At 35.8% G+C, this 26,553-nt stretch overlaps 2 protein-coding genes and 1 pseudogene across 26 annotated transcripts; all 3 read left to right on the top strand.

The window, feature by feature from the left end:
* Positions 1–248: 248 nt before the first annotated feature.
* LOC107788438 (pentatricopeptide repeat-containing protein At4g16470-like) lies at positions 249–3,452 on the top strand (the record flags this gene model as incomplete). Its single annotated transcript, XM_075229057.1, has 5 exons — positions 249–1,194; positions 1,309–1,369; positions 2,431–2,575; positions 2,931–3,052; positions 3,197–3,452. Coding segments are annotated over 5 exons (1,530 nt in total), but the record flags the coding sequence as incomplete, so codon positions are not given.
* Positions 3,453–8,902: 5,450 nt separating this feature from the next.
* On the top strand, positions 8,903–13,431 carry LOC107788441 (pentatricopeptide repeat-containing protein At3g51320-like; annotated as a pseudogene).
* A 1,257-nt stretch (positions 13,432–14,688) lies between these two features.
* Positions 14,689–23,259, top strand: LOC107788440 (uncharacterized). 25 transcript variants are annotated; one of them, XM_075228580.1, is made up of 8 exons: positions 14,689–15,586; positions 16,323–16,450; positions 16,805–16,924; positions 17,558–17,746; positions 18,202–18,402; positions 18,494–18,587; positions 18,746–18,799; positions 18,878–22,674. In XM_075228580.1, exons 4-7 carry the CDS (start codon positions 17,738–17,740, stop codon positions 18,757–18,759), a joined length of 318 nt encoding a protein of 105 aa, XP_075084681.1. In that variant the 5' UTR covers positions 14,689–15,586; positions 16,323–16,450; positions 16,805–16,924; positions 17,558–17,737; the 3' UTR covers positions 18,760–18,799; positions 18,878–22,674. The 25 variants fall into 25 exon arrangements, 3 of the variants coding, with proteins under 3 accessions (XP_075084681.1, XP_075084680.1, XP_075084682.1); XM_075228579.1 differs by having other exon boundaries at positions 14,690–15,586; positions 22,577–23,259; XR_012698215.1 differs by having other exon boundaries at positions 14,691–15,586; positions 18,683–18,799.
* Positions 23,260–26,553: the final 3,294 nt, after the last annotated feature.

Raw genomic sequence — 26,553 nt, 5'->3', positions numbered from 1 at the left:
CAAATAATAAATAAGACAATAAAGCAACAATAAAGGGAACACCAGAATTTACGAGGTTCGGCTAATTTTGCCTACTCCTCGGACACAAACAAAATTTTATTTCACTCCAAAAATACAAGTGAAATAATACTAAAGAGAGAAGATACAAATGCCTTAAACAGATGAGAAGGCAAATGAGAGGTGTGTTTCAATCCTAAACATTAGGCCTTCTTTTATAGGGGAAAAATCTCCCCCAAACTTAACTCCCAACCAATGTGGGACTTTGGCATTTTGCCAAACTTCAACAAATAAAAGGTCTCTGTTTCTCTGGAAGGGTGGCTGAAGCAGTTGGAAGCTCTGGTGTACAGGTGGAGTCAGAAACTTATTCCCTTGTTTTGCAAGAGTGCATTTTCCGGCAGGCGTATAAGAAAGGGAAAAGAGTCCATTGGCAAATGATTGTTGTCGGCTTTGTTCCAAATGAGTATCTGACTATTAAGTTGTTAATTTTGTATGCAAAAGGAGGAGACCTGGATACCACACACATTATATTTGATAAGTTGCAATTCAAATGCCTGGTTTCATGGAATGCTATGATTGCAGGATACGTGCAGAAGGGTATGGAGGAAATAGGCCTGAGTCTCTACCATAATATGAAACAAAGAGGTGTACTTCCAGATCAGTACACATTTGCATCAGTCTTTAGAGCCTGTGCCTCTTTAGCAGTCCTGGAGCAGGGCAAGCAAGCACATGCGCTGTTGATTAAAAGCCAAATTAGTGGAAATATTGTAGTTAATAGTGCACTTATGGACATGTATTTCAAGTGTAGTTGTCCATCTGATGGCTATCTTGTGTTTAGTAAGTCCTTGGAAAGGAATGTGATAACATGGACGGCTTTGATATCTGGGTATGGACAAAATGGAAGAATAAAAGACGTTCTGGAATCATTTCATAGGATGATAGATGAAGGATATAGGCCAAACCATATTACATTTCTTGCTGTTCTTTCTGCTTGTAGCCATGGGGGTTTGGTAGATAGAGGTAAGGAGTATTTTTCATTGATGATGAGAGATTATGGGCTTCGACCCAGAGGAAAACACTATGCAGCTATTGTGGATCTTCTAGGCCGTGCTGGAAGATTACAAGAGGCTCATGAGTTTGTCCAAAACTCCCGTTGCGGGGAGCACCCAGTATTATGGGGTGCCTTACTTGGGGCTTGTAAGATTCATGGAGATATCGAGATGGTAGAACTTGCTGCTAGAAATTTCTTTGACTTGGAGCCTGATAATGCTGGCAAATTTGTTGTCTTGTCGAATGCATATGCTTCTTTTGGTTTATGGAACAACGTTGCAGAGGTAAGGAGACTGATGAAGGACTCAGGGGTGAAAAAGGAGCCTGGTTATAGTATGATTGAGGTTCAAAGACAAACACATTTCTTCTTTATGGAGCATAATGCTCATGAACAGACCGGTGAGATATATAAATTGGTCAAAAATATGGCAGGTGTCCTAAAAGACGCTGGTGATGTTCCAGATTTACTGAGTTAAAGGGAAAGAACCAACATCAATATAGATCGAGTTTGGTTGAATCCTCAGCCATTTAGCTGAGTAGAGTCTTTTTAAGAGGAAAAATTGCTGTATCTCCAAAAATAGCCATGCTTGCACACTCCAGCTATTATGCTAGTAGCCTTTTAAGCTATGAAAGCGGAAAAACTAACAGTCAAAACAGAAAGGAAAACAGGCTTCAGCCTCTGTGCTATGTAGTTTCCACACGAGTTTTCTTTGGAGATGCTATTTGCCTTTGAATGTAGAAACTGGATTGTGTTCTCTTTGCAGTTTCAACTGCTACAAGATGGTGCATTTCGGCAAGCCGGGGCTTGCTATTTGCTTCTATGAGGAACAAGTATGTGAATAAACAGATGGATTGTTACCAAAAGTAATGTGATGGATCTCGGTTCATGGGACGCGGTTCTTGGTAAAACAAGTGCAGTTCTTGGTAAAACAAGTTTACCAAAGTAAACATGTTCTCTTAGAGGTCATTTGGACTATATTGCTGTAACAATGGAATTGACTAGTTTCTGAAAAAATGCTTAAAAAGCCATACGTCATTGTTCCTTCCCTGTTGACTTGCAGTTTGTGTGAGGATCTATCTCTTGTGCAGTCAACCGCACAAAAAAGTAGAACCAGCTCATTCCGTTTCCTTTTTTTCAATTGATGAAATCATTCTGAAAGTTTCATTCTTTACGTGAAATTTTACAAAGCCAAAAATTAACTTGAAGATATCAAAACTTTGACTTGAAAATTGAGGACATCTAACTTGATCCGCGAAGCATGCAAACTTACTGAATTTTGAAATGCTGCTTGAAATTTGATGATCCTGATAGAGATTCACGGCTTCCTGCTGTTCACATGTCATCGTTTGATTAAATGCCATCCTATTTTCCTCTCTCTGCAGAAGTGTAGCAATTATAAAGTCGGACAAGGATACAAGATATGGGTTGGATTCCATTGTGACACATGATGGGGACAGATTGCCATGCTGGCCTTTAGCTAATCTATCGTCATTCAAACAGAGATGTGGTTCTGAAGCATACAGTAAGGTAACACTACAACGGTAAAATATTGAGATGTGAATGTATTGGATGATTAGCATAGGAGCTTCTCAATGCGTAGTTAGGGGTGTACTTATCAAAAAAAAAAAAAAAAAAACGTAGTTAGGGGCGCTAGCAGTGTTAGCAACATAAATTTTTCTCTAATTGTTTGGGGCAAGAAGTCTATTTTGAATGATATAATCATGGAGCATTAGCTTTAAAAGTTGTCATTGAACTTCTTTTTGCTTGCTACTTTGTGACGATACTGTATTGTGACTTTTACATGGTTTATGCTATCTCATCACTCAATTTTCTTTGCCAGTATATGTGACTGTACTTTTTTGTGACTGTTACATGGTTTCAGTTAGAGGTCATTGGCATTGACGAAGCTCAGTTTTTTGAGGATCTATATGATTTCTGCACAGAAGCTGCCGACCATGATGGCAAGATTGTGATAGTTGCTGGATTGGATGGTGACTATCTGAGGTACTACTTCCATTTTCTGTGGAAAGACGTATTGTGCTTATCCCTTTGAATACTCCATATGTAACATAGTAGTCGTGCTATTATGCTCGGTGTTTTTGTACTCGTATACTGATTCTTTATTGGATTCATATTCCACATTTGCAGAAGAAGCTTTGGTTCAGTTCTTGACATAATTCCAATTGCTGATACAGTGACCAAACTAACTTCTCGATGTGAACTTTGTGGTAAATGTGCTTCTTTTACCTTGAGGAAGACAGAGGAGACGAGAACGGAGTTGATTGCAGGAGCAGATGTATATATGCCTGTGTGCCGAAAGCACTACGTGAGTGGACAAGTGGTCAAAGAGGCTACTAGAAGTGTTCTTGAGTCTCATAAAGTTCGATGCAGCTCTGTTTTGTAATTGTCTTGTATTGTTATCTGGGATGGTAATATATTACCAGCACTTGTCTTTGCAATATGGCAGGGATACTGATGCCACTTTCCCATGTAGTTTATTGGCCATTTGCTTAGAAATGTTAACCAACTATTGTACTTCCAAGTCTCTGATCTGTCCAAGCCTTTTGTGAATAGAGTTATTCGATATCTGTGCTAGTAGGAGGTAGCTAGTAATTATGAAATTATCGAGGTGCCAGCAAGTTACATTTTTTTTACTAGGAATGTGGTTGGTAATAAGTGCTTGATGTTACGTTTAAATTTTATTAATAATATAGATTCTGAATCATAAAGGCATAAACTTCTTGTTTCAAACAAAAACTTTAGTAATTCTCAAGCTGCAAAAAAAAAGAACAAAAAAGATAAGTTTCAGATTGATGGTCAGCAATATAGATAACAAATGCTTTTGTAGTACACACAAAAGCTTTTACAAAATATTTCTACCAAAATGCCAGACTACAACTCTCACTACACCTAACTACAATTTTAGACACTGATTTGCATCATCTCCAATTCACCCTTGTGTACAAAGTACTAACAAAAGACACAGATTACACAGAAGTAACATAAACAAGAAACATAGAAACAAGATTATCCTCCTTAACACTGGTTTGATAATGAATTCAAGACTGTCTGATAATCTGGATTTAGACTTTTGATACTTAAGATCACATGTTTCCCAAGTTTGCTGTGTAAAAGAGACGAGGCATGTCGCATGAGGACTCTAACAAGAGCTTGATGTCGCCTTTCCTCTCCTTGTTCCTGCAATCAGAAAATTGACACAAAAAATAATGAATCTTAAATCAGTAATGGTTTATGTTGTGTGGCTATGGAGCTAAAAGGACAATAAGGATTACTTACTTTTGTTGATTTTAATGCTTTCTGAATCACATAATTTCCAAAGGGATCTTTGGCAAGGTGAACTAGTGATTTTTCATCAGCTAGAAGAACATCAACTACTGAAATCATTCCAATATTTGATGATTCAATGCATTTCTCAACAACGTGGCTACCACCCTTTTTGTAGGCTAGTGTTAAATACTGCTTCTCAAGTTGACTGAATATCTTACTTGAAATCTCTTCATCTCTTAGTTCAAGAACATGCTGCACTACATAGTTCCTGTGGTATAAAAACACATAAATTCTTAAAATAAACCAGAAACCAGCCAACAGTAGTAAAAGAAAGGAAAAAGTAGAAAAGGGTGAAAAATGACCCTTTACTATACGAAATATCTTAATTTTACACTCTGTTATACTTTATGTCCATGCATACCCTTGCCGTTAGCAAATCGTCTCGTATTTTTCCTTGACCCTAATGCAACACCTATTTACAACATCAACAACAAACACACTATAATCCCACAAGTAAGGTCTGGGAAGGGTAGTGTGTACGCAGATCTTACCCCTACCTTGTGAAGGTAGAGATGTTGTTTCTAATAGACCCTCGGCTCAAAGTAGAGGAGCAAAATTGGACTTTTTCCGAAGTATTTTGACACTTGGAATTTACCTAGTCCATACTGGAGGTCCATTAAAGTCAAGGAAAAATACGAGACGATTTGCTTATGACAAGCGTATGAAAATTTAACACAGAGGGAGGAAACTATATGTTATTATTACTTACCCCCAGGGATCATTGGCTAGGTAACCTGATTGGTTTGCAATTTTTTCAAGTAGTTCCTTTCTGAGAGGGTTAGTGATACAATTGATGCCAATATTCAAAGATGCACATCCACTTTCATTTGTAGCCAACTCTTTGAAACAACTAATAATCCTTCGGTACAGAACCTGAAATCAATGTGCAATATTCATATATGTTAGGCTACAATTTATTGTTATTATAGTCAGACGTCTCTACAACAACACTTAACTAGGACTTCGCCGTAACATCCAAAAATATTCGGAACAAACGAGACTGTTATAGAGAGGTTTGATTGTATATGACAACCAACCACAAAACTGTAATAACAATTTTTACCTCATTCTGCCTCTCATTGAAGACATGGAAACATTGTTCAACAACGTATCGTCCTGTTCGATGAGTCATCAGTTCAACTAACTTAACAGACACAATTTCTGAGAAATAGTTGGCCAAAGGTTTCTTTTTGAGGTTTTTAATCAGCATTTGAATAGACTTTGAACTGTCAAAGCAAAAGGAAAAATGTTAGATAGGCCAGTATTCAGAATGCAAACTGTAAAGTACTTAATATAAACTCTACTCACCCATATTTCTTATAGGCTGTTAGTACAAATAACTCTACATTGATGTGAAATGTTCTGAGAATTAATTCCATTTGCTCGTCGTTGCAGAATTCAACAAGTTTTAGGAAGAAAGCGTGTCCAAATTCATCGATCATCACCTCATAAAATGAACCAAGAATCTCATTAAGTATCCTTTGCCTGTAGTAATAGTTATTCAGCTGCAGAAAATTTTGCAATAAGCGCGAGGATCTGGGATTTTTAGCCATCTTAATGACGTCGAATCCTAGATTTGGCAAATTACCATAACATAATGCTGCAACACTCTGATTCAACAGGACATTTAAACACTTTGTATAATCCTCATTACTCCAATCTTTATAGTCTAAAGGAAGCTCATTATAATCTGCAAATTCTTGAGCTTCAATGTAGCTATTATTCAACATGTTATTGCTCAAAATTTGATCATAATTGGATTGATTCATGGAATTATAAGTTGAAGAAGATCCATATTCATAATTGGTACTTGTTGTTTGTGGCACATAATTCTCATAAATATCTGCAGAATCCAACAAGCTTTTCTGTGAAGATTTGGTGCTGGAAACTGCAAAAACAAACCAAGAAAACCAAGAAAACTAAGAAATCTTGAATATATTGACAAGAAAATACAAATTAAAATTAAAAAAGGGGTGCACTAAGCTCCCGCTATGCGCGGGGTCTGGGAAGGTCCGGACCACAAGGTCTATTGTACGCAGTCTTACCCCGCATTTATGCAAGAGGCTGTTTCCACGGCTTGAACCCGTGACCTCCTGGTCACATGGCAACAACTTACGCAAGGCTCAACAACAACAACAATAACAAACCCAATATAATCCCACAAGTGGGGTCTGGGGAGGATAGTGTGTACGCAGACCTTAGCCCTATCTTTAAGGTAGAAAGGCCATTTCCGATAGACCGTCGGCTCAGGGACAGGAAAAGAAAGCAGTAACAACCATTAAAAGAAAAATTAAAAGAAAAATAACTAGTCTGCATGCATGGATGAAGTAAAGTTGTGAACTTTATACTTACTTCCATTGTTGGAATTATAATTTTTATAAGCCCAGATATTTGCAGAACTTGTTGATGGCCATTCTAATGATGATTGAATACTATTTTGAGTCACTGAAAATTTTGAATCTTTAGAAAAGTATTCTTCTTTGTTATTTTGAAGAGAACAAACAGAACCATTATTACTTGTAGAACTCAACCAAGAAAAAGAACTATCAGTAGTTTCTTGATCAGATGAAACTGCCCAAATTTTGCTGCTTTCTTTTGGAATATTAATACCATCTTCCACCAATGGAAAATTCTCAGAAAAACTTGAATTGTTGTGTGGAGAAGTTAATTTTTTTTCCAAGTTCAAATCTTGAAAAGAACGAAGAAAATCTTGATAATCCATTGGAGTTTTATTATTTGAACCTTCCATGAGAAAAAAAACAAGAAGAAGCCTATGTCCAATTGTTATGGAACTATTTGTTTATATAGGAATTAAGTGTATTTTCTTACCTGAGTAGGAGTCGGATTGAAAATTTCCGATTACATTAAAAAATTTCCGATTGTTTATAGTATAATTAAAGTGAAAATAGTTTCATCCTTTTCCTAAGTTGAGTAGTAGAAAGTAGAGGCTGTTACATATTTTGTAATTTTCCAATAAGAAGAATTGAAAACCTTGTCCAATTAAAATAGCTAAACTAAGAGTGAATATAAGTGGAATAAAAACTTTGATAATTTGAATGACTGAATTTGTAGATAAGTCGAGGTAAATAAAACCTTTTATAGTGAAACTTACTTTTCTATTTTATTATTGGGCTTTAAGGTAGAATATGGGCTTGCAATTACTCAATTTGGACGGCCCAACTATATGGACCCAATGGATCCACAATGTATTTTAAGGTCGAGAAACTTTCGCAAACCACTATGTTTTAGTGGTTATTAGCTAGTTGTAGCTACCGCTTACTATATAACTTTCTGTAGCTAGCTATGTTTTTAGGTTTTTTAGAGCGTATTCAATGTGTTTAAGCTACTGTATTCATGAATACAGTAGCATTTCTAGGCGTGAAACAGGGCATTACACCTAAACAGATTTTAGGCGTGGAATAGGGGATTACACCTAGACATATTTTTGTATTCGACTGTATTCACGCATGAAACAGGGGATTACAATTGTTTTTAAATGAAAAGTGAATCAATTAACATAATAGACTCATAATATAACTCAACAAACTCAATTATAACACACAAAATTTGTATTTCCAGTTATAAAAAAGATTCTCAACCGAAAAACACCCCAAAAACATAGTAATCTTCAGAGAAAATATGCTAAATATTTTTTCCAACCAATAAATATAATAAAAACAGAGCAATTTGAATACATATTTACATCTGAATACATAAATTATATTAATTAAAAAAATATATGAATACATTCATGCAATACAACGAGACAGTGAATATAATGAAATACATGGAATACACGAGATACATTGAGATATATTAACAGAAAATTCAAGTTGATCAGCCCCAAACTCTGTCGTCTTTGTTCAAGAACAACCCTAATGTCGTATCGTCGAGAGGACCGCGATTCTAACTCGAAACGCCACTATTCTTGTTACCATAATACCCCCAATTGAATTTGAATGGCGTTTGTGGATTGGGACGGAAAATCCCAGATTGGGCAGAACCCTAGAACGACGAAGAGAAGAGGAAGACGGAGATTTATATAGAGTTTTGTTTCTAAATTCCAGATTGGTAATATAATCTGAAGAGGAGAGGAAGACGCAGAACCCTAGAACCCTCACGTTTCGATCCGAGCAGCAAATACTTTTTCTGGCATTGCAATGCTTTCCTCAATTTTTTTCTCTCATTCCCGTTTCTATTGGGAGAATTGTGTTTGGGAGAATTGTGGTTGTATTCATGGAGAAAGACTGGAGTTGAGAGATAGAGAGTGGAGAAAAATCTGAAAGAATGAGAGAGAAAAAAAATATAATGCATATTTTATGACTTAAGAGTAGGATGCGATCATAAATAGATATTTGGTTATAAAAATCAAAAGGTAGCTATAAAATATAATTTTTAAAAGGGTATTTATTTAAAATAAATAAGGTATATGATATAAAAATCCCAATAGAAAAACGCTTCAGAAAAATCCCCTGCCGTTCTTCTTCATTTTTTGATTGTCCACCCTCCCTCCTCCCTCCTCCCTCCTCCCTCCCCGGTGCTTCAAATTTTACAAAGATTTCAACTTTCTTTGTAAATACCTCTTTTGGAGTTTTGGGTATTTGTTATACCATCCAAATATTAAAATCTGTTGATTTTTTATCCAAAAACCATAGTAATGAATGGCAGCAAGAATCTCCATTAAACACTTAATCCCATTCACTATCCCTTCTCATTTATCAAAACGATCGCTATTCTCTTCGTATTCAGCTTCTCATCAATCCAAAACTTTGGAATTTCTGGATTCTTGTCAAAGCTTACCTCAGCTCTTTCAAATCCAAGCGCATTTGATAATCACCGGTCTTTTACAAGTACAGAACCCTTCATTTTCTTGTAGATTTTTGAATCTCTGTACTCAACATTGTGATGTTGAATATACTTCTTTGGTATTTAAATGCATTGATTTTCCTGATACTTTTTCTGTTATTACTGTTATAAAAGCTTATGCTTGTAGTTCTGTGCCACATAATGCTGTTGTGTTCTATTTCGAAAGGCTTAAAAATGGGTTCTTGCCTAATAGTTTTACGTTCCCGGCCCTCATGAGTTCTTGTGCTAAGGAGGTAATTTGGATTTGGGTCAGAAGTGTCATGGACAATTGGTGAAAAATGGTGTTGATCGAGTTTTGCATGTTCAGAATTCTTTGGTGCATTGTTATAGTTGTTGGTCTTGCTAGACAGGTGTTTGATGAAATGCCGCAGAGGGATGCTGTGTCTTGGAACAGCATTGTGAATGGATATATAAAAGTGGGTGAATTAGTGGTTGCACGGCAGTTGTTTGATGCAATGCCAATGGAGGAATTTAGTTGGGTGGAATGTCATGATGAATGGGTATTTGAAGTCGAATAACCCCGGGAAGTGCCTAAAGTTGTTCCGAGAAATGGCACAGAGGGGATGGAATGGGAATGATGCAACTGTAGTTATTGTGCTTACTGCTTGTGCTTGGTCAGCTCGGAGGAAAGAAGGAAAATCTGTTCACGGGTCTCTTATTAAGGTATCTAAAGATTTGAATTTGATCACTAGTACGACTTTAATCCATATGTATAGTAGATGCGGAAGAGCAGAAATTGCTCGTTTGATTTTTGATCAGATGTCGGTCAAGAACATAGTCTGCTGGAATGCAATGATTTTGGGGTATTGCATTCATGGGAACCCGAAAGATGGGCTTAATCTGTATGCAGACTTGCTGAGTAGTAGATTACAAGGTACAGAAAAAGATCATGTTAAGAACATGAAGCAAGGTGACGGGGATCGTGTGCTTCCACATGAAATGGCATTTGTGGGTGTCTTATGCGGTTGTGCCCATGAAGGACTGTTAGCAGAAGCAAGAACACACTTTGGCGTCATGAGTGATTTGTTTGGTAGAAAGCCCAATTTTGCACATTATTGGTGCATGGCTAATCTTCTGGCAAATGTTGGCCTAATGCAAGAGGCAATAAAAACAATGAAGGACATACCAGCGGAGAGCAATTTACCACTGGAATCCTCATTGTGGTCTGAATTACTTGGCTCAACCCGCTTTAGAAGGGATGTAATTTTAGGAGAACAAATTGCAAATATGTTCATTGAGGAAGATCCCAAGAATTTTAGGCATTATTTGTTGCTATATGCTGCAGCTGGTCGTTGGGATGAAGTAGCTCAGACAAAGAAGAGGATGAAGAAGAGAGGAATAGAAAGAACACCGGGTTGCAGTTTAAAAGACTTGAAGGAAATTGTTGACAACATGACAGAGACATAAACTGCAGGTATCTTTTTGTTAATCTAACTTGAGACATCTTTTGTATGCTAACAGTCTGATAGCTTTTCAGCATGATGTGCCTGAGTAGGACGATGCTGTATAATCAGCTTCCCCACTGTTATCACTTTTGCCCTATTATTATCGCTCTTTATTACTATTGTTAACACAGCAATGAAGCTATTTTAAGAATCACATGATGCTGTCTTCTGCTGGTCATCTAATCTTATCAGAATCAGAATCACAGATGTTGCCTCCGGTAGCTGGTTATTTTACCTATGGAATAGTCTTTGCTTCAAAGGAAAATCCTAGTTAGATGCCTGACCTCACCCTATATGATCGCTCACATGATACATGTTCATAAAGTTTGTGTCCTACTTTCTGAGAATATCAGCTGGGAACCTAAAAGTAATACTGCAGAAATAATTGTGTACTATACGGGAGATTGCGTGTCGGCATCATTAACAAAATATATTTCTTTCATTGTTTTCTTTGAGATGGTAACACATTCCTTTCACTGTTTGGGTTACTTCCGTCTTTTTTTTTTCTCCCATTTTTTGGTAAACTAATTTGTATTCATCGCTTAAAACATTATCATCTATTTAGGTGAAATACGTAGATATTACTGGTAATCTTTATTTCACTGGTACTAAAATCTTTTTCTTTGTGGTACATTTTCCTAAGCCGCCGGTGTTTCTATTAACAGGCACATATGTAAGTGGCTTCATATATGATGTAAAATATCATGTTATTAATTTGTTATAGTTGTGAGTGGTAAAAGATTGAAAATTTGAGTTATTTTACTCAATTGATTTGAGCAATCATCTTCTCTATGTTCAATATAAAAAGAAGAAACTGGTTGAATTATTTTTTTTTTTTTTGAAAAGGTAACAATTATATTCTTCAGCACCCAAAAAATGTGGCTGGTATCTAATATTTACAAGTACAACCCTTGAAAATCTTACAGAGAATCAAAAAGGTCTAGTAGTGATTCTACATCACCTATCAACTGGTTGAATTATTTACTCTTGTCATATTTATATTTGTGAGTGATTACTTGTCCATCTGAACTACTAGTCTGAGTTGCTGTACTCAAGTAAGAGCAAATAATATACTGTGTTTTGTGGTTAATTTAACTAGTAACACCTATTCTTCTGTCAAGTGTTGTATCTGTGCTGAACGTTTTAACACTCAGTTTGAGTAGACTTGGGGCAAGGACTTCCATATTACAGTCTGATATCATCAAAGTTACCTTTCTCTTGTTAAGAATCATTTTTTAAACTGGAGGTAATTGAAAAGAGCTACGTATAAGCAGGTCTTTAACCATTTTAGCTTCAGGAATTTGACGAGCTAGTTTATGTTGAGTTAAATCGAACATTGAAGAACTGATTAGTCCCTCTTTTAGTCTTTCCTCCTTTTTTAATCACACCAATCCTGTAAAGTAAGTAGCCACTACAAGATTAATGCTTGACTATTTCTCTAAGTTAATTCACCACACAATCTTGGAAATTTTGTGCCAACTTTAAATGGGTATTCCGCTTATAATTCAAATTCTTTGAGCATAATTGGATATCTTACTGCTATCTTCTTTGTTTGTATATACAGCTGTCTGTACTTCTTTGATACTTTGGGCGCTTACAATGAAGAACTTTAGAATGAGGGACATGCAGCTTCAGCGGAAGCTTTTGATGGATTTATGGCATAACTCCTCGAAACTGTCCTTACATCAGAAGGAGCTTTGTAAAAGCTAAACATCATGGTAAAGACTAAGAGTTATGATGGATAAGTACCGTCATGCATATGTTTTCAATATATTTGTTCTTATTTGAGATGTAATAAATTGTAGATTGTATACTTTTGAGGCTTTACTGATGATTTCTTTTACACACTTAATGTCTAGTGCTGTGCCCTTGTCTGAGAATGACTCAAAGTAGAGATATGTGGCGCTCATGGTATGCTTTACTGGTAAACTCCAACTCCCTGTTTGCATCTATTGATGATGTTTTTCTGTTATAACAATTTAAAACCGCTAGACATGTAGAGCTCATGCTACTTCACTGAAAACCCCATCTTCCTATTATAACAATATTAAACTATAAAACTGCGTATAAAAAACAATATTCAACTAAAAAATGTGCTTTATGATCTCAAATCTTGACTTTCGTTTGTACAGAACGTGCAATTAATATTGAACTTCCCTGTTACTTACTGTATTGTACTTGGTTTTTTTTTTTTATATAGATTTATGATTCACAAATGATGCAGTTGTGTTTTGTTACGACATGCAGGTATGGAGGCTGGAAATGACCTCTGCACCCTCTCAATTCATGGAATCCTAATAAAGCTTGAAGCTTTTATAGTGGCAGTCACCTTGCTCTCTTTTTGACATTGAGAGGTTATAAATCTTTCAAGATCCTGAGCTCTAGCGTCAGCGTGGGCAAGAAAACACCATAGCAGGAATCCGGCATTTCGGCTGCTACCACGTCCTTGTTGCTGCTGCTGATGAAACTTGCAGCTCCTCTTTAAGCTGCATAACATATTATTGCACTGAATAGTTTGACAACAGAAGAGCAAAAGATGGGTCATTCTTTCTTTTAATAAGTCAAAAATGGGCCATTCACTAATAGTCTATTAGTGAGTTACTGATTATTGTTGTATCTTGATACATGAGGATCGCTCTGCAATATTCTGCTAAGTTAATTCAATGCATATAAATATCGCAAATTTTACATTTTCATGTACATATCCGTCTTTGGATGGTGTGCTTATTTTGAGTTTTGACTTCTCAAAATGGGGTTAACCACTTCTTTCTTCTAGTTGAGAAACTCTTTTTCCCCTCATTTAGCATGGTAATTTTACAACTATACAATTGTATAATATTTGCATTGATTTCAGTTTCTTTAACTTTAAATATATAAAATTTGCTTGTAAAAGTACATGAAACAATATAAAATTTCAGTTTTAGTAATCATGTTGGGGATAAATTGTGACAAAGAACGATCTAAATTTTAAAAAATAAAATAAGGGGAAGGGGACTACACGAGAGTTGGCTAAAGTAGACATTACTAGTAATATTTTCCAGCATTCCTGATAACGATACATTTAAGAGGCATTCACTGATAAAGATATCCCAATAAAGTTATGAGGTACAGGGCATATGATTAAAAAACAATGAGAGTAGAGATATAGTAACTTAATCCACAAAATACATTCGAATTATCTTTTTTGCAAATTTCAATTACTATGCAAGGGAACATTGGAGGAACAAATTTGAGACTTGATGATATTATTAGCATTGCACTCTTCTCAATTTCCCACATTCAAACAAGCTGAGAAACCTCCCCTACAGTCTGTTCCTCCCATTGAAGAATAGTGCTGTATTCTGGGCCGGGCCCGGGCCTTCGTGGGCCAAACGGGCCGGCCTTCGTGGGCCTGGGCTTCGTGGGCCTGGGCTCTGGCGGTCTCGGGCCTGGCGGTCCCGGGCTTCGTGGGCTCAACGGGTGGAACCGGCCCGTGACGGGCCTAAGCCCACATGGTCCTGGGCTTAATGGGTCGGGCTCGTGGGCTTCGCGGGCCTAGCGTTTTTTTTTTAAAGGCAATTTCTTGTAGTATCATGGCTATATTAAAAATATATATGTAGTATATATGTAGATCTAATTATTAAAGTGCTTGACGAAAAAGAAAAATAATAAAACAATAGTAAAACACTAAATTGTCATGCATAATATATTGTCTTGTAGTATATATATTGTATCTTATGTATATATATTCGCATAATATATTGTCTTGTAGTATATATATTGTATCTTATGTATATATATTCGCATAATATATTGTCTTGTAGTATATATATTGTATCTTATGTATATATATTCTCTTATATATTTTCTTGTAGTATATATATTGTATCTTATGTATATATTGTAGCTTATAAATAATTCTAAGTAAAGACAAAGAAATATTGCGAAAAGATATTCAAGGATAGAAGCAATAAATTTTATTACCAAAAATGGCATATCTTTCTTAGTCATCCTTCCCCAATTGAATGAGCACAACAAGGTATTAATACCACCATTAGAAGGAAAAAAACTAAGGAAGATGTGCCAAAATACAAGTTATATATTAGTCTATGTATTATCTCTAACAAATCTCATAAATCCTTCAAGGTTCGGAGGAGGTTGCGTTGGTGGTGATGGAAAAGAAGCTTGTTCATCACCACTTCCGGGCGAAGCCGAATCCTCCGCAAGTTCCGCTATCATTTCTTCATAAGCTTCATCTATCGCCGGTTGTGCTTCTGCAATTCCAAAGTTTCTTCTTTCCGAGCGAATCCAATCTCTAAACAGTACTAATTTTTCCAAGCTATCCCTCATAGACGCTCTATGATCACCTATTTGCAGTCTTGCTTGACTGAAAACGCTCTGTGATGCAACAGTTGAAGCTTGAATTGGAGCAATAACTTGATTGAAAAGATTAGCTTTTTTGTATTTGCAACGGATTTCTTCTTCTTCGCCTTTTGTATCATTGGAGCAGAACTACTACTATTTGCTAATTTTACCTCATTCCTCTTCTTCTGCGTCATCGCTTCTCCTTTGATTGAAAAGACTCAGTCTTTATCGATGAAAATACCGTAAATGAAATGCTTGCTAGGGTTTGTCTCTCTCTACATTTTCGGAGCTTGGGGTCGTTCGGGGGTATTTAGGAATATTTTGGCAAAAGTCACGTGTTAACCCTACTTTAGCTCTGACACGTTTGCTTTACACCGCTCAAACGAACATCTCATTTCCACCCGATTTGCAGTCTCTATGCTCTGTTTCTTCCTCAAATTTCCAATGCTGCTCACCTCCTCTTCCAATTTCCCTCATCTCTTTTAGTCTTCTCTCTTCCTGGACAGTTTATTCGCCTTGATTGTACAGTTATAAGGTGAGTTTTAGTTTATTTTCTTCTTGATTTTCGGAATAGCTGCTGCGTATAAATTGTTTAAACTGATTAAATTATTCGTCCATCATTCTTTGTAATTCGTCCAAAAAAAAACTGGAATATTTGGAGTTGTTTCCCATTGTAGTTGGGGGTGAATTCAATCCCCGCAGGGCGTTCTAAGCTCTCTAAAGGTACTCTTTTTTTCCCCTCAAAATTTGATTTATGAAAAATCCTAATAGTTTGTTATATTTGAAATAAGAAATAAGAGAAATATTCAAATGTGTTTGTTTGGCTAAAAAAGTTATCAATATACTTTATAAGCTTAAAAACAATCAAAAGAGGATAAGGGTAAATCGTAATCAAATATAATATGCCCTAGAGATGACAATAGTAGTGTTGTAAAAGTAGATCTGATAAATGCTAGATTCAGAGAGAGAGAGAGTTTAGAGATAGAGAGAAGTTGAGAATTGTATCATCAATAATAACACTCGGCCCTATTACAAGGTGAAGGTCTCCTTTATATAGTAGGAGACCTTCATCGAAACAATCAAAATAAAAAGTACAGAAGTGGTTGGCTTCTTTGTACGGAAGAAGCCAGACCCTAAACGACGTCGCTTTCTGTTCTATCAGTTAGGCCGTGCCCTCCCTTGGGCCGGCCTCATTATAATGGACGTGCTCACATGGCATGGGGACGTTGAGAGCCAAATTTTGCCTTATACAGTGTTGTTGCTGTTTGCAGGGTTTGTACTTGGTGCCTATGCGTGTATTGTATCCGCTATCGCGTTTCTGTAAGCAAATGCAAACTACTACTACCTATGAAATGGTGAAAGGATTAGTATCACAACTAGGACCAACAAGAAAACAAAAGTATATCTTTTCCTTTAATCTCACTTTTGGAATTCTGTTATTAGCAGACTCATTTTTTAGAGTTGGGTATTTATTACTCTCTTTGTCTCAATATATTTGATGTTGTTTAATTGAGCACAAAACTCAAGAAAGAAAGAAAGAATTTTGAAATTTTATGTTCTAACACAAACTATAGATATTTGTGTAACTATAAATCATCTTATATGGGAAAATTTCATTCTTTTTGGCATAGACTGAAAGGAAATACTATCATATAAATTGGGACGGAGACACTATGAATATGGACTTTGCTAGGATGCACTGTTTCTTTTATGTTTACATGGAAATTGGAAAGGATTTGTCATTTTCTTGTAGGAAAAGTTGACGCCCGAGTAGAAAAGATAGGTGCATTGCAAAAATTATCGATGGTAATGCCATCCATAGATATTCTACATTCCGCCCTGAGGAAAGCAAAGAGGGTTTCCCTTACAAAGGGTAATCTTTTCCTTTGTGTCTATATAGTATATAGTTCACCACTTTCTTATAGTTTCAATTTTTTTGTTGGATTCAAGCATGGATGAAATAAATTATGACATTTAGTTAAATGTTTAATAGACATTGTTAATCTTGCAAAATGCGAGATACGGAAACTATGAAGAGGTAAATTTTAATCAGTCTACATATAGATTCACCTATTACGTGCTCTGCCTCTACAATTACTAAGTAAGCTTTGTCCATCTTTTTTTGCTTCTCTTTATCCCAGCTTATCTGCACATGCTTGTGTTTGGTATTCTCGATTTTGTTTTTCACAGTATCGCAAATGCTGCTGGATTCAAATGTAGTTGCATGCGGCTTTTGGATGCAAATTTAGTTACTACTGGATTTCGAATTGGATATGAAGTATTGAACCCGAACAAATCTGTACCTAATCCTATGTAACTCAGAATGGTTTCAATCTCCCCGGCTCTTCTTTTGTATGCCCTTACTGCTTTAATTTTTTTCACATTCTTTATTTCCAATGCATGAGATCTCTGTAACTGCTTGTAATACTTGATAATAACACTGATTCTAGAGCTGCCAATAGAGATTCATCTCTTCAGAAGAGTAATACCAAGTCTCACCCTGCAGGTTGGTGGTTTGAGAAAGATAGCGTATTTATTTTGGATGAGGAGGGGCGAGCTGAAAAGCAGCAGTGCGATGTTGCTGCTTCAAAAATTCCCCACAACTTCTCTTTTATGCCAGATAATGAAGTCATCATGCACCAGCATAAACATTGCTTAGGAACTCTATTCCAATGTCAGCCAAATTATGTTACAGGTATGAAAGAAGCTCTGTTTGATATTTATGATCTTTGTTTGTGCCTTACAACCTTCACTTCTGTGAAGTGGGACATTTCTATTATGAAAAGTTGTAATATTTGACATATGTGATATCTGGTCCTTTCCCCTTGAGTTGTCCTCATGGTCATATTTTGGCTAGATTTTGATACTATCTTTCTTCAAGTAATATTTTGGATACAATTAAAGGAGATAAAGTTCATAAAATAATCTCCGATCGTTCATATTCCTAGCTCACTTTAAGCGTGTTTCTGTTATCGCAGTTCCAAATGAACCCTGACCTATGTAGGGTTCACTTGACTTGAAAGACGACTGAATCATTTCCTGATATGTTTAGTTGAATATAAATTCATCATTGATAAATCCCTATATTTATTTTTTAATTTAAGGGAATAATTAAGTTATTTGGATCCTGCTTATTTGTTCTCCCTGCAGTGCTTGCATCCTAGCATCATGAAGGATATTGAAAAGCATGGCTACACTGCACCGACTTCTATTCAGGCTCAATCCATGCCAGTTGCTCTTAGTGGAAGAGATCTCTTGGGTTGTGTTGAAACTGGTAATGGGAAGACCGCTGCATTCAACATACCCATGATACAAGTTGTGTATTTCATTTCCATGTCATATTCTGAATCTGTCAGTGTTGTACTTGATCTTGCTTATATGAGATGCTTCAATTGTTGTGATGTTTAATAATTACAATACATGTTATTCTCTTTCCATGCAGCATTGTTTGGCTCAACAACCTCTTCAACGTGGTGATGGACTTTTGGCATTAGTGTTGGCGCCTACGAGAGAGCTTCCACAACAAATAGAGAGAGGTGGACTGCGGCACTTTAAAATTTGTTGCATCTTCTTAATTAATATTATTTTACTCCTTATTTTAGTCATCACTGAATCCTCTGTTTTATACAAGGTACAACTCATGACTTACAATCTTTTGGTTGTGAATGCCATCTTTGCTTTTGACGGAGTTTAGCTGGAGCTCATTGAATATAGCTGAGATTGCATTCTAGCTAAAACTGTACGTCCGGTGAGTTTACTTTTGCGCTCTTCTCTCTTCTTTGATTTTCTCACCTTCTGTTATTTTTAAATTATTATCTCATCACAGGTCCTATTCGATTAAACTGTATAATTGGGGTAAAATAGTTGGTCGATGGTTTCTCTCTTTTGTATATACTTCACAATCGCTAGAATTAATTTTCTGAGATGGCTTTACCTGGGATTTCGGAGATGTTTGCATAGTTTCGGCTGGTTTCTGAATTTAGTTAACTTTTCCTTTTTCCTACTGTGGTTGTGATAACGAAAATTGAATTTATTATTTGCACATACCTAGATTTTCTGTTTTAGGGTTCCTTTTCCTGTGGCAAGTTCTGTTGGATTAGTATTGTTTCAACTAGGTAAAGAAGTTGGTCTATTATTTTTTTCCTTTCGGGTACGGCGTGAAATTGACCTTGGCGAACAGAAAATTCGAAGGAGTCCAACACTAAAGGGACATATAGAACTCTTAAAAGATTTTATTTTGCTGTGCAAAATTAAAGGAACAAGTAGTAATTAATTTTTATTTTTACTCAGTCTCCTCTAAGTACTTTCCTGCAAAGCTAGCAACGACTATCTATTTTGATTTGTGCTGCTTTGTTCATTTGAGTTTTATACATTATTTTTTGCTGATTAGATGACCATATTTCTGTATTTGGTGGCTTTTTATATGTTCATGTAGGGCTGCTCGGTGGGCCGGGCCTGAACCGGACCGGACCGGGCCTGCGGTCCTAACGGGCCTGGTGGGCCGGTCTTGGTGGGCCTCCTGAGCCCGTCACGGGCTGGTCTTCAAGGTTGAGCCCACGAGCCCGGGACCGTTTAGCCCGGGACCGGCAGGCGGGCCTGGGCCGGTCCTGGCGGCTATTTTTTTTTAAAAAAAAATAAAAAAAAAATTCTCCAACGGCCATATTTAAAATCTAGCCGTTTGGGCTGAAAATATGACCGTTTTTAAGTTAAAAAAATGGCCATTTGGCCCCCAAACTTTATTTTAACCCCAAACTTTATATAATTACACTTTTCCCCATTTCTCAACTATAAATACCCCCTCATTCTTTCATTTTTATTCACCAATTCATCAATATCTCTCAATCTCTCTCAATCTCTCTACTACAATTACTTAATTTATTGTTGAAATTTCGTGAAAAATTGTGAAGTTGTTGAATTGAAGTTTTCAAGTGTTCAACGATTTTCAATTTTCAAGAAGTTGTTCGGCAATCCGGTAAACTCGTTTCAACTCTTACGTTTTTAGAATATATTTTTGTGTGGTTTAGTTTGCATAATTATAATTAATATGGCATTTACTTTGAAAAAAATGTTTGGTAAAGGAAAAGATAAAACCGGTGAAAGTAGTGGCCAACCAACTACCCTTCCCCCGGCTCCCCGACCTAGAAAAGATAAGCAAGTTGAAAGTAGTCGCCAACCTAGACGTCCTCCTCCTTCCGTAATTCTTGATAGTGATCACCCTTGTTTTCAATTTACCGATAGTGAATTTTATCATAATGTTGCACCAGGTGATAGATTAGATGATGAAATTATGAATGCTCTTTATCCTAATGAAACCATCTTAGAAAATAATGAGGAAAATGAGGATGATGATGAAACCCAAGCACCGGATTTAGATGATACACCTACTAGTCCTCTTAATAACCCAAGTGATGCACTGGTCGACCCACCTGTAGAAACTCCTACTTTTAATAGAGAACCTGCTAAACGCCTAGAAACATCATTAGTTTGGAATTTTTTTACTCAAGTAAGAGAAAAAAATAAGGCTAAGTGTAAAACTTGTGGGAAATTAATGTCGCATAAATATGTAGGAGACCGTAGCGGCACAGGTAGTTTGACTAGGCACATAAAAACACACCCTAGAGATAAGGCTAGATTTTTTCAAATGAAAGCGCAGCTAGAGGGGACAAGTGTAGATTCTGCGGTTAACCCTAGTACAGGTTCAAATCTAGTTCAACCAGGAATTAACACTGTCACCGGAGGTATTTTATATTACGATCCAAATAGAGATCGTGAAGAATTAGCAAAGATGATTACTGTTATGTGCTTACCTTATACTTTTGCTTCTAATCCTAATTGGGTTCATTATATTAGAAGAGTGTTTAATCCTACTTATAAAGGTTGGCCTCGCGCAACAGTTAAGAGTGATATTTATAAATTCAAACATGAATATGAACATTGAAGGATCCAAATGAATATCAAACATGGATATTTACGATCCAAACAAGCTTCTTTTCCACCACCACCAACGCAACTTCCTCCGAACCTTGAAGGATTTATGAGATTTGTTAGAGATAATACATAGAATAATATGTAACTTGTATTTTGGCACATCTTCCCTAGTTTTTTTTCCTTCTAATGGTGGTATTAGTACCTTGTTGTGCTCATTCCATTGGGGGAAGGATGACTAAGAAAGATATGCCATTTTTTGGTAATAAAATTTATTGCTTCTACCCATGAGCTTCTTTTCGCAATATTTCTTTGTCTATACTTAGAATTATTTATAAGCTACAATATATACATAATATACAATATATATACTACAAGAAAATATATAAGAGAATATATATACATAAGATACAATATAATATACTACAAGAAAATATATTATGCTACAATATATACATAATATACAATATATATACTACAAGACAATATATTATGCGAATATATATACATAATATACAATATATATACTAAAAGAAAATATATTATGCGAATATATATACATAAGATACAATATATATACTACAAGAAAATATATAAGAGAATATATATACATAAGATACAATATATATACTACAAGAAAATATATAAGAGAATATATATACATAAGATACAATATAATATACTACAAGAAAATATATTATGCTACAATATATACATAATATACAATATATATACTACAAGAAAATATATTATGCGAATATATATACATAAGATACAATATATATACTACAAGAAAATATATAAGAGAATATATATACATAAGATACAATATAATATACTAAAAGAAAATATATTATGCTACAATATATACATAATATACAATATATATACTACAAGAAAATATATTATGCGAACATATATACATAAGATACAATATATATACTACAAGAAAATATATTATGCGAATATATATACATAAGATACAATACATATACTAAAAGAAAATATATAAGAGAATATATATACATAAGATACAATATAATATACTACAAGAAAATATATTATGCATGACAATTTAGTGTTTTACTATTGTTTTGTTATTTTCTTTTTCGTCAAGCACTTTAATAATTAGATATACATATATACTACATATATATTTTTAATATAGCCATGATACTACAAGAAATTGTCTTTAAAAAAAAAAAAAAAAGCCCGCTAGGCCCGCGAAGTTCACGAGCCCGGCACGTTAAGCACAGGACCATGTGGGTTTAGGCCCGGCACGGGCCGGTTCCACCCATTGAGCCCACGAAGACCGGGACCGCCAGGCCCGGGACCGCTAGAGCCCGGGACCACGAAGCCCGGGACCGCGAGGCCCGGCCCGTTAGGCCCACTAAGGCCCGGGCCCGGGACAAAATACAGCATTATGTTCATGTCTCAGTTTACGCTCTTTCCTTCTTAGTATTGTGATATTTTATTCTATTTTTGTGCGGCATGAGTTACTCCAGAGATAGTCATTGTGCAGACATTCTGAATTGTTCCTTCATGATCTCTTGTTATTTGATGAAACAATATATTTACAAGGTCTCACATTGACTTGCAGGACGCCTGGAGTACCGACGCTTGCGAAAAAGCACATTAATGGATCATTGACAATCAAAAAAAGAATTCTCGCTCAGTAAACGAAGCTCATGATAAAAATACCAATACCGTAAAATAGATAACTCTTTAGCAATGATTCAGAAAGAAGAAAAGTTGTTGCAACGCCGCCTCAAATATTGACAGGCAACAACTAATAGGATGGAGCGCCCTTTGCCCTAAGAAATAGGCGGCTTCGCCTTCAAGCCGTCAATAAAATCGAGCTAATATGTGATCATGACAGTACACTGATGCATAGGTCTTCTTTACTTTACGGCCTTTTGATTATGATGCATCATGAACGTGCCAATATGTGGTCGGGGTGAGCGGTGGTTAGATATAGGGGCGGCTTCGCCGGCTTGGAATGGAAGGAAGGGCTTCGCTTTCCGATCGCTTTTTGAGGCTGGTTTGGATGAGTGAGGGCAAGTTCTGTCTTCTCGCAAATGCAAATCATGTGAATCTTGATGGAACGATATCTCACATACAGCATGATCTTAATATTGGAATAGCTTTTCCAACTTCAGAAGAAGTTAAAAAATCAAATCTGTTATTTCTTTTCGCATTCACTGGTCTAGACATGTTGCAAGTAGCCCTCAAATGTATGAATTTTATCATCATATGAAAAACCAACATGGCAAATTTAAATGCAAACGTGGCTTAACAAATGATGTTAACAACACTATTAAAGGGTTATTATCACTTTTAGTCTGCACCAAAAACTATTTATATTCGGTAGCCGAAAAAGTTTATAACATTTGTATATAAAAGTAAGCCCGGGCAAACACCCACTAGTTAGTCTATACTTCCCAGTTGGATCATGCTTGGGTCGCTTTACTCGCTTATATATCCAGTCATTCCCGATTAGGATTTAGGGGAATGACAGGCCGGATCGGGTCGACTCACCTATATTTGACTGAATTACTCGTATGTGATGTAGGGGTGGGCGTTCGGGCAGTTTGAATTAAATATAAAATTTCGGTTTGGATTTTCGATTTTCGGATTGAATAAATGACAATCCAAATCCAAACCAAATAAGCTCGGATTGGATCGAAATTTTTTAAGTTCTGTTTCAGATTAATCGGGTTGAATATTTTGGATTTTCGGTTTTGAGCTTATAAGTTGACATGTTTCTTTCTTTTTACAAAAATGAATATCCAAATGAAGTAATCATATTAAATTTCCTGAAAAAGTTACTCATTCTCACCGCAATCATCCAAATAAAGTATTCAAGTGATGAAATTACTATCAAGAAAATGCAACAGAGATATTAATACGGCCGATAAGAAGTAAATAGTAAAATCATGTCCAAATAGAGAGTATTCTGACAGTACCTTAGCAATTAATATTGCATATATGAAATAATATCTAATGTATAGGTTGTTTAACTTATTATTATTGACATTTAGATAATGGACTAAATATAAAGTATAAAATTTTCTCAAATCCAACATCCAATCCGAAATCCAAAAAATTTAAAAATTTAATCCAAAATCCAAACCAAAAATTTTAAAAATTCGGATTTCGATTTGGATTTTGCGTTTGCCCAAACTACGCCCGCCCCTAATGTGATGTACCTCTCCCTACCATTGGGTCGGGTAAAATAGCACGGGCTAACCAGTTTTTGGACTGATCATTTAAAAATAGCCAACATTTGTCAGGTCATTGAAAAATAGCCACTAATTTACTGCAACAGAGACCGGTTCAGCATAATATACTGGAGTTTGGTGCACCTCTATATGAACTTCCAGCATATTATGCTGGACTCCAACACGCGGGAAGTTCCAGCATAATATACTGGAGATTCTAGCACCTGTATATGAATTTTCAGGATATTATACTGGACCGGTATATTCCAGTATACTTATGCCGGAACTCCAGTATATTATACTGGAGTGTTTTTCGGATTTTGAGCAATGTTTTTGTTTAGATTTATCTTTACATGAAAAGTGGTTAAATTTCGATTACGTTTGAAAGCAAGACTATTTTTGAATGACCGCAGATAAATTTGGCTATTTTTGAATTCCTCCCTTGGGTTGGCTCCCCCGTCTGCTTCTCATTTTTTACTTCTGCTTTTCATCCATTTTTTGGTGGAATACATCGAGTGTCCCTTAAATTTGTCAATATATTTTATTAAAACATTTAAAATATTAATGCATATTACAATAACGCATATGAAAACATAATAAAATATTCCTACCATAAAATTAATTAAGGATTATAGGTGGACATTTCTCGAGCATACTTGTAACAGTAATGACAAGATAAAGATAAGTCAGCCAAAGACGTCTCAATAAAACTCCAGGCCTAAAGCCAAATTTCAATAAGAGACTTTAGTTTTTTTTTCTTTTTATTCTATTGTATAGTTATCTTGCAAAATATAGTATTAATATTACATTGGTTTCTTTTTTCTTTCTTTCTTTTTGTCTATTGTGTAGTTATCTTATAAAATATAATATTAATATTTATATTGGTAAGAAAAATCAAGTTAATAAGATGTTAGCCACGTATTTACAATTCGTTATGTTGGATCTTATTATAAAAAATATTATTTATCAATATGAAGATTTGAGTATCTTAATTCAAAGTTTTAAAATATTTCTAGTGTTGAAAAATAAATAGTCTTTCTCTCCAATAAATAGATTTGAATATCTTTTTTCTAGAGTTGCCGCTCGAAAGCTTAGACCAAACTTTCAATCTCACCCTATAGCCAATTGACGACGTTTCCCCTGCGGAACGTCCTTCATAAGCCCGAGTTATTAGGTCGATTGGCTAAATAGGCAGTAAAAATTAGTGAGATTGATATTGAATATAAACCATAGACTCCAATCAAGTCACAAGTTTTAGTCGACTTTATGGTTGACTTCTCCGGAATAATGCCTCGAGCTGCAAAAGAAGCAGTTTTTTTGGTGTCAGGGACTGTGTCTGGAGTTTGAACTGCCATGCCCCAAACTTGAGGAGGCGTGGCCAGCACCTAGTGACATACCTGGCCCGAGCATTCCACACTATAATTGTAAATTCTGGAGAGGTGACCCTCAACTTAAACCGATGAGGCCATATTCTGAATCATCTAAAAATATCGTCTCTCTTACCTGAGGGGTAAACATACCCAAAAACTCATATATATATATATATATATATATATATATATATATATATATATATATATATATATATATATATATATATATATATATATATATATATATATATTTTACATGTCGTCGAGGTCTGCACCAAAAACACCAAATTAAACATGTACACAGGTATGGCAAGGCCACAATAATGAACTATATCATGGTCGGGACAGGGCCTCGACCTACCCCTCAAACCTGTATATATAAAATAGACTCCAAGGTCTAGACCAGTAACTCCGAGGAAGTGGAGCTTACCAACCGAGCTAATGTTTGACTCTGTTTACTGGGAAGGTCTATCCAGCTGTCTATCAAGAACTGCAAGCAAGAAATGCAACGTCCCCAGCAAAAGGGACATCAATACGAAATAATGTACTGAGTATGTAAGGCAACATAATAACTGAAAGCTGAAACTGAACAAATAATATAATAATTGAAAGTAACTAGGAGTCCAAGATGATCTAGAGATATGCTTACCTGCTGATACTGACTCAACTCTCTCAATATAGTAAGTAAAATAGTTGTCCGACCCTATAAGGCTCGGTACATATAACTGTTCTGCCGTAGTAGGCTCGCTCATAGGCACTCGGCCATATTAGGCTTTGTATCTCGGCTATTTTGGGCTCGCTCATAGGCACTCGGCCATAGTAGGCTCAGTATATATCTTATCATCTGATCAGAGGTTGCCCAATAGGGACCTGCCCATCGATTATAGCTCGATGGTGGTAAACATACTGTAATACTGTATATATATAGACCCTCAGCTCTTTTGACTGGAAGAAGACAATACATAATTGAATATAAAGTCTCT

Source organism: Nicotiana tabacum, chromosome 13 (assembly GCF_000715075.1).
Source record: "Nicotiana tabacum cultivar K326 chromosome 13, ASM71507v2, whole genome shotgun sequence".
Classification (NCBI taxonomy): Eukaryota; Viridiplantae; Streptophyta; class Magnoliopsida; order Solanales; family Solanaceae; genus Nicotiana; species Nicotiana tabacum.
The sequence above is the reverse complement of the archived record's forward strand: the minus strand, read 5'-3'. Positions and strand labels throughout refer to the sequence as shown.

Excerpts from the sequence above, each read along its gene's own strand:
- LOC107788440 (XM_075228579.1), top strand. Across the intron at positions 18,403-18,493 it reads CCATGTCATATTCTGAATCT|CATTGTTTGGCTCAACAACC; the intron begins GTCAGTGTTGTA and ends CTTTCCATGCAG.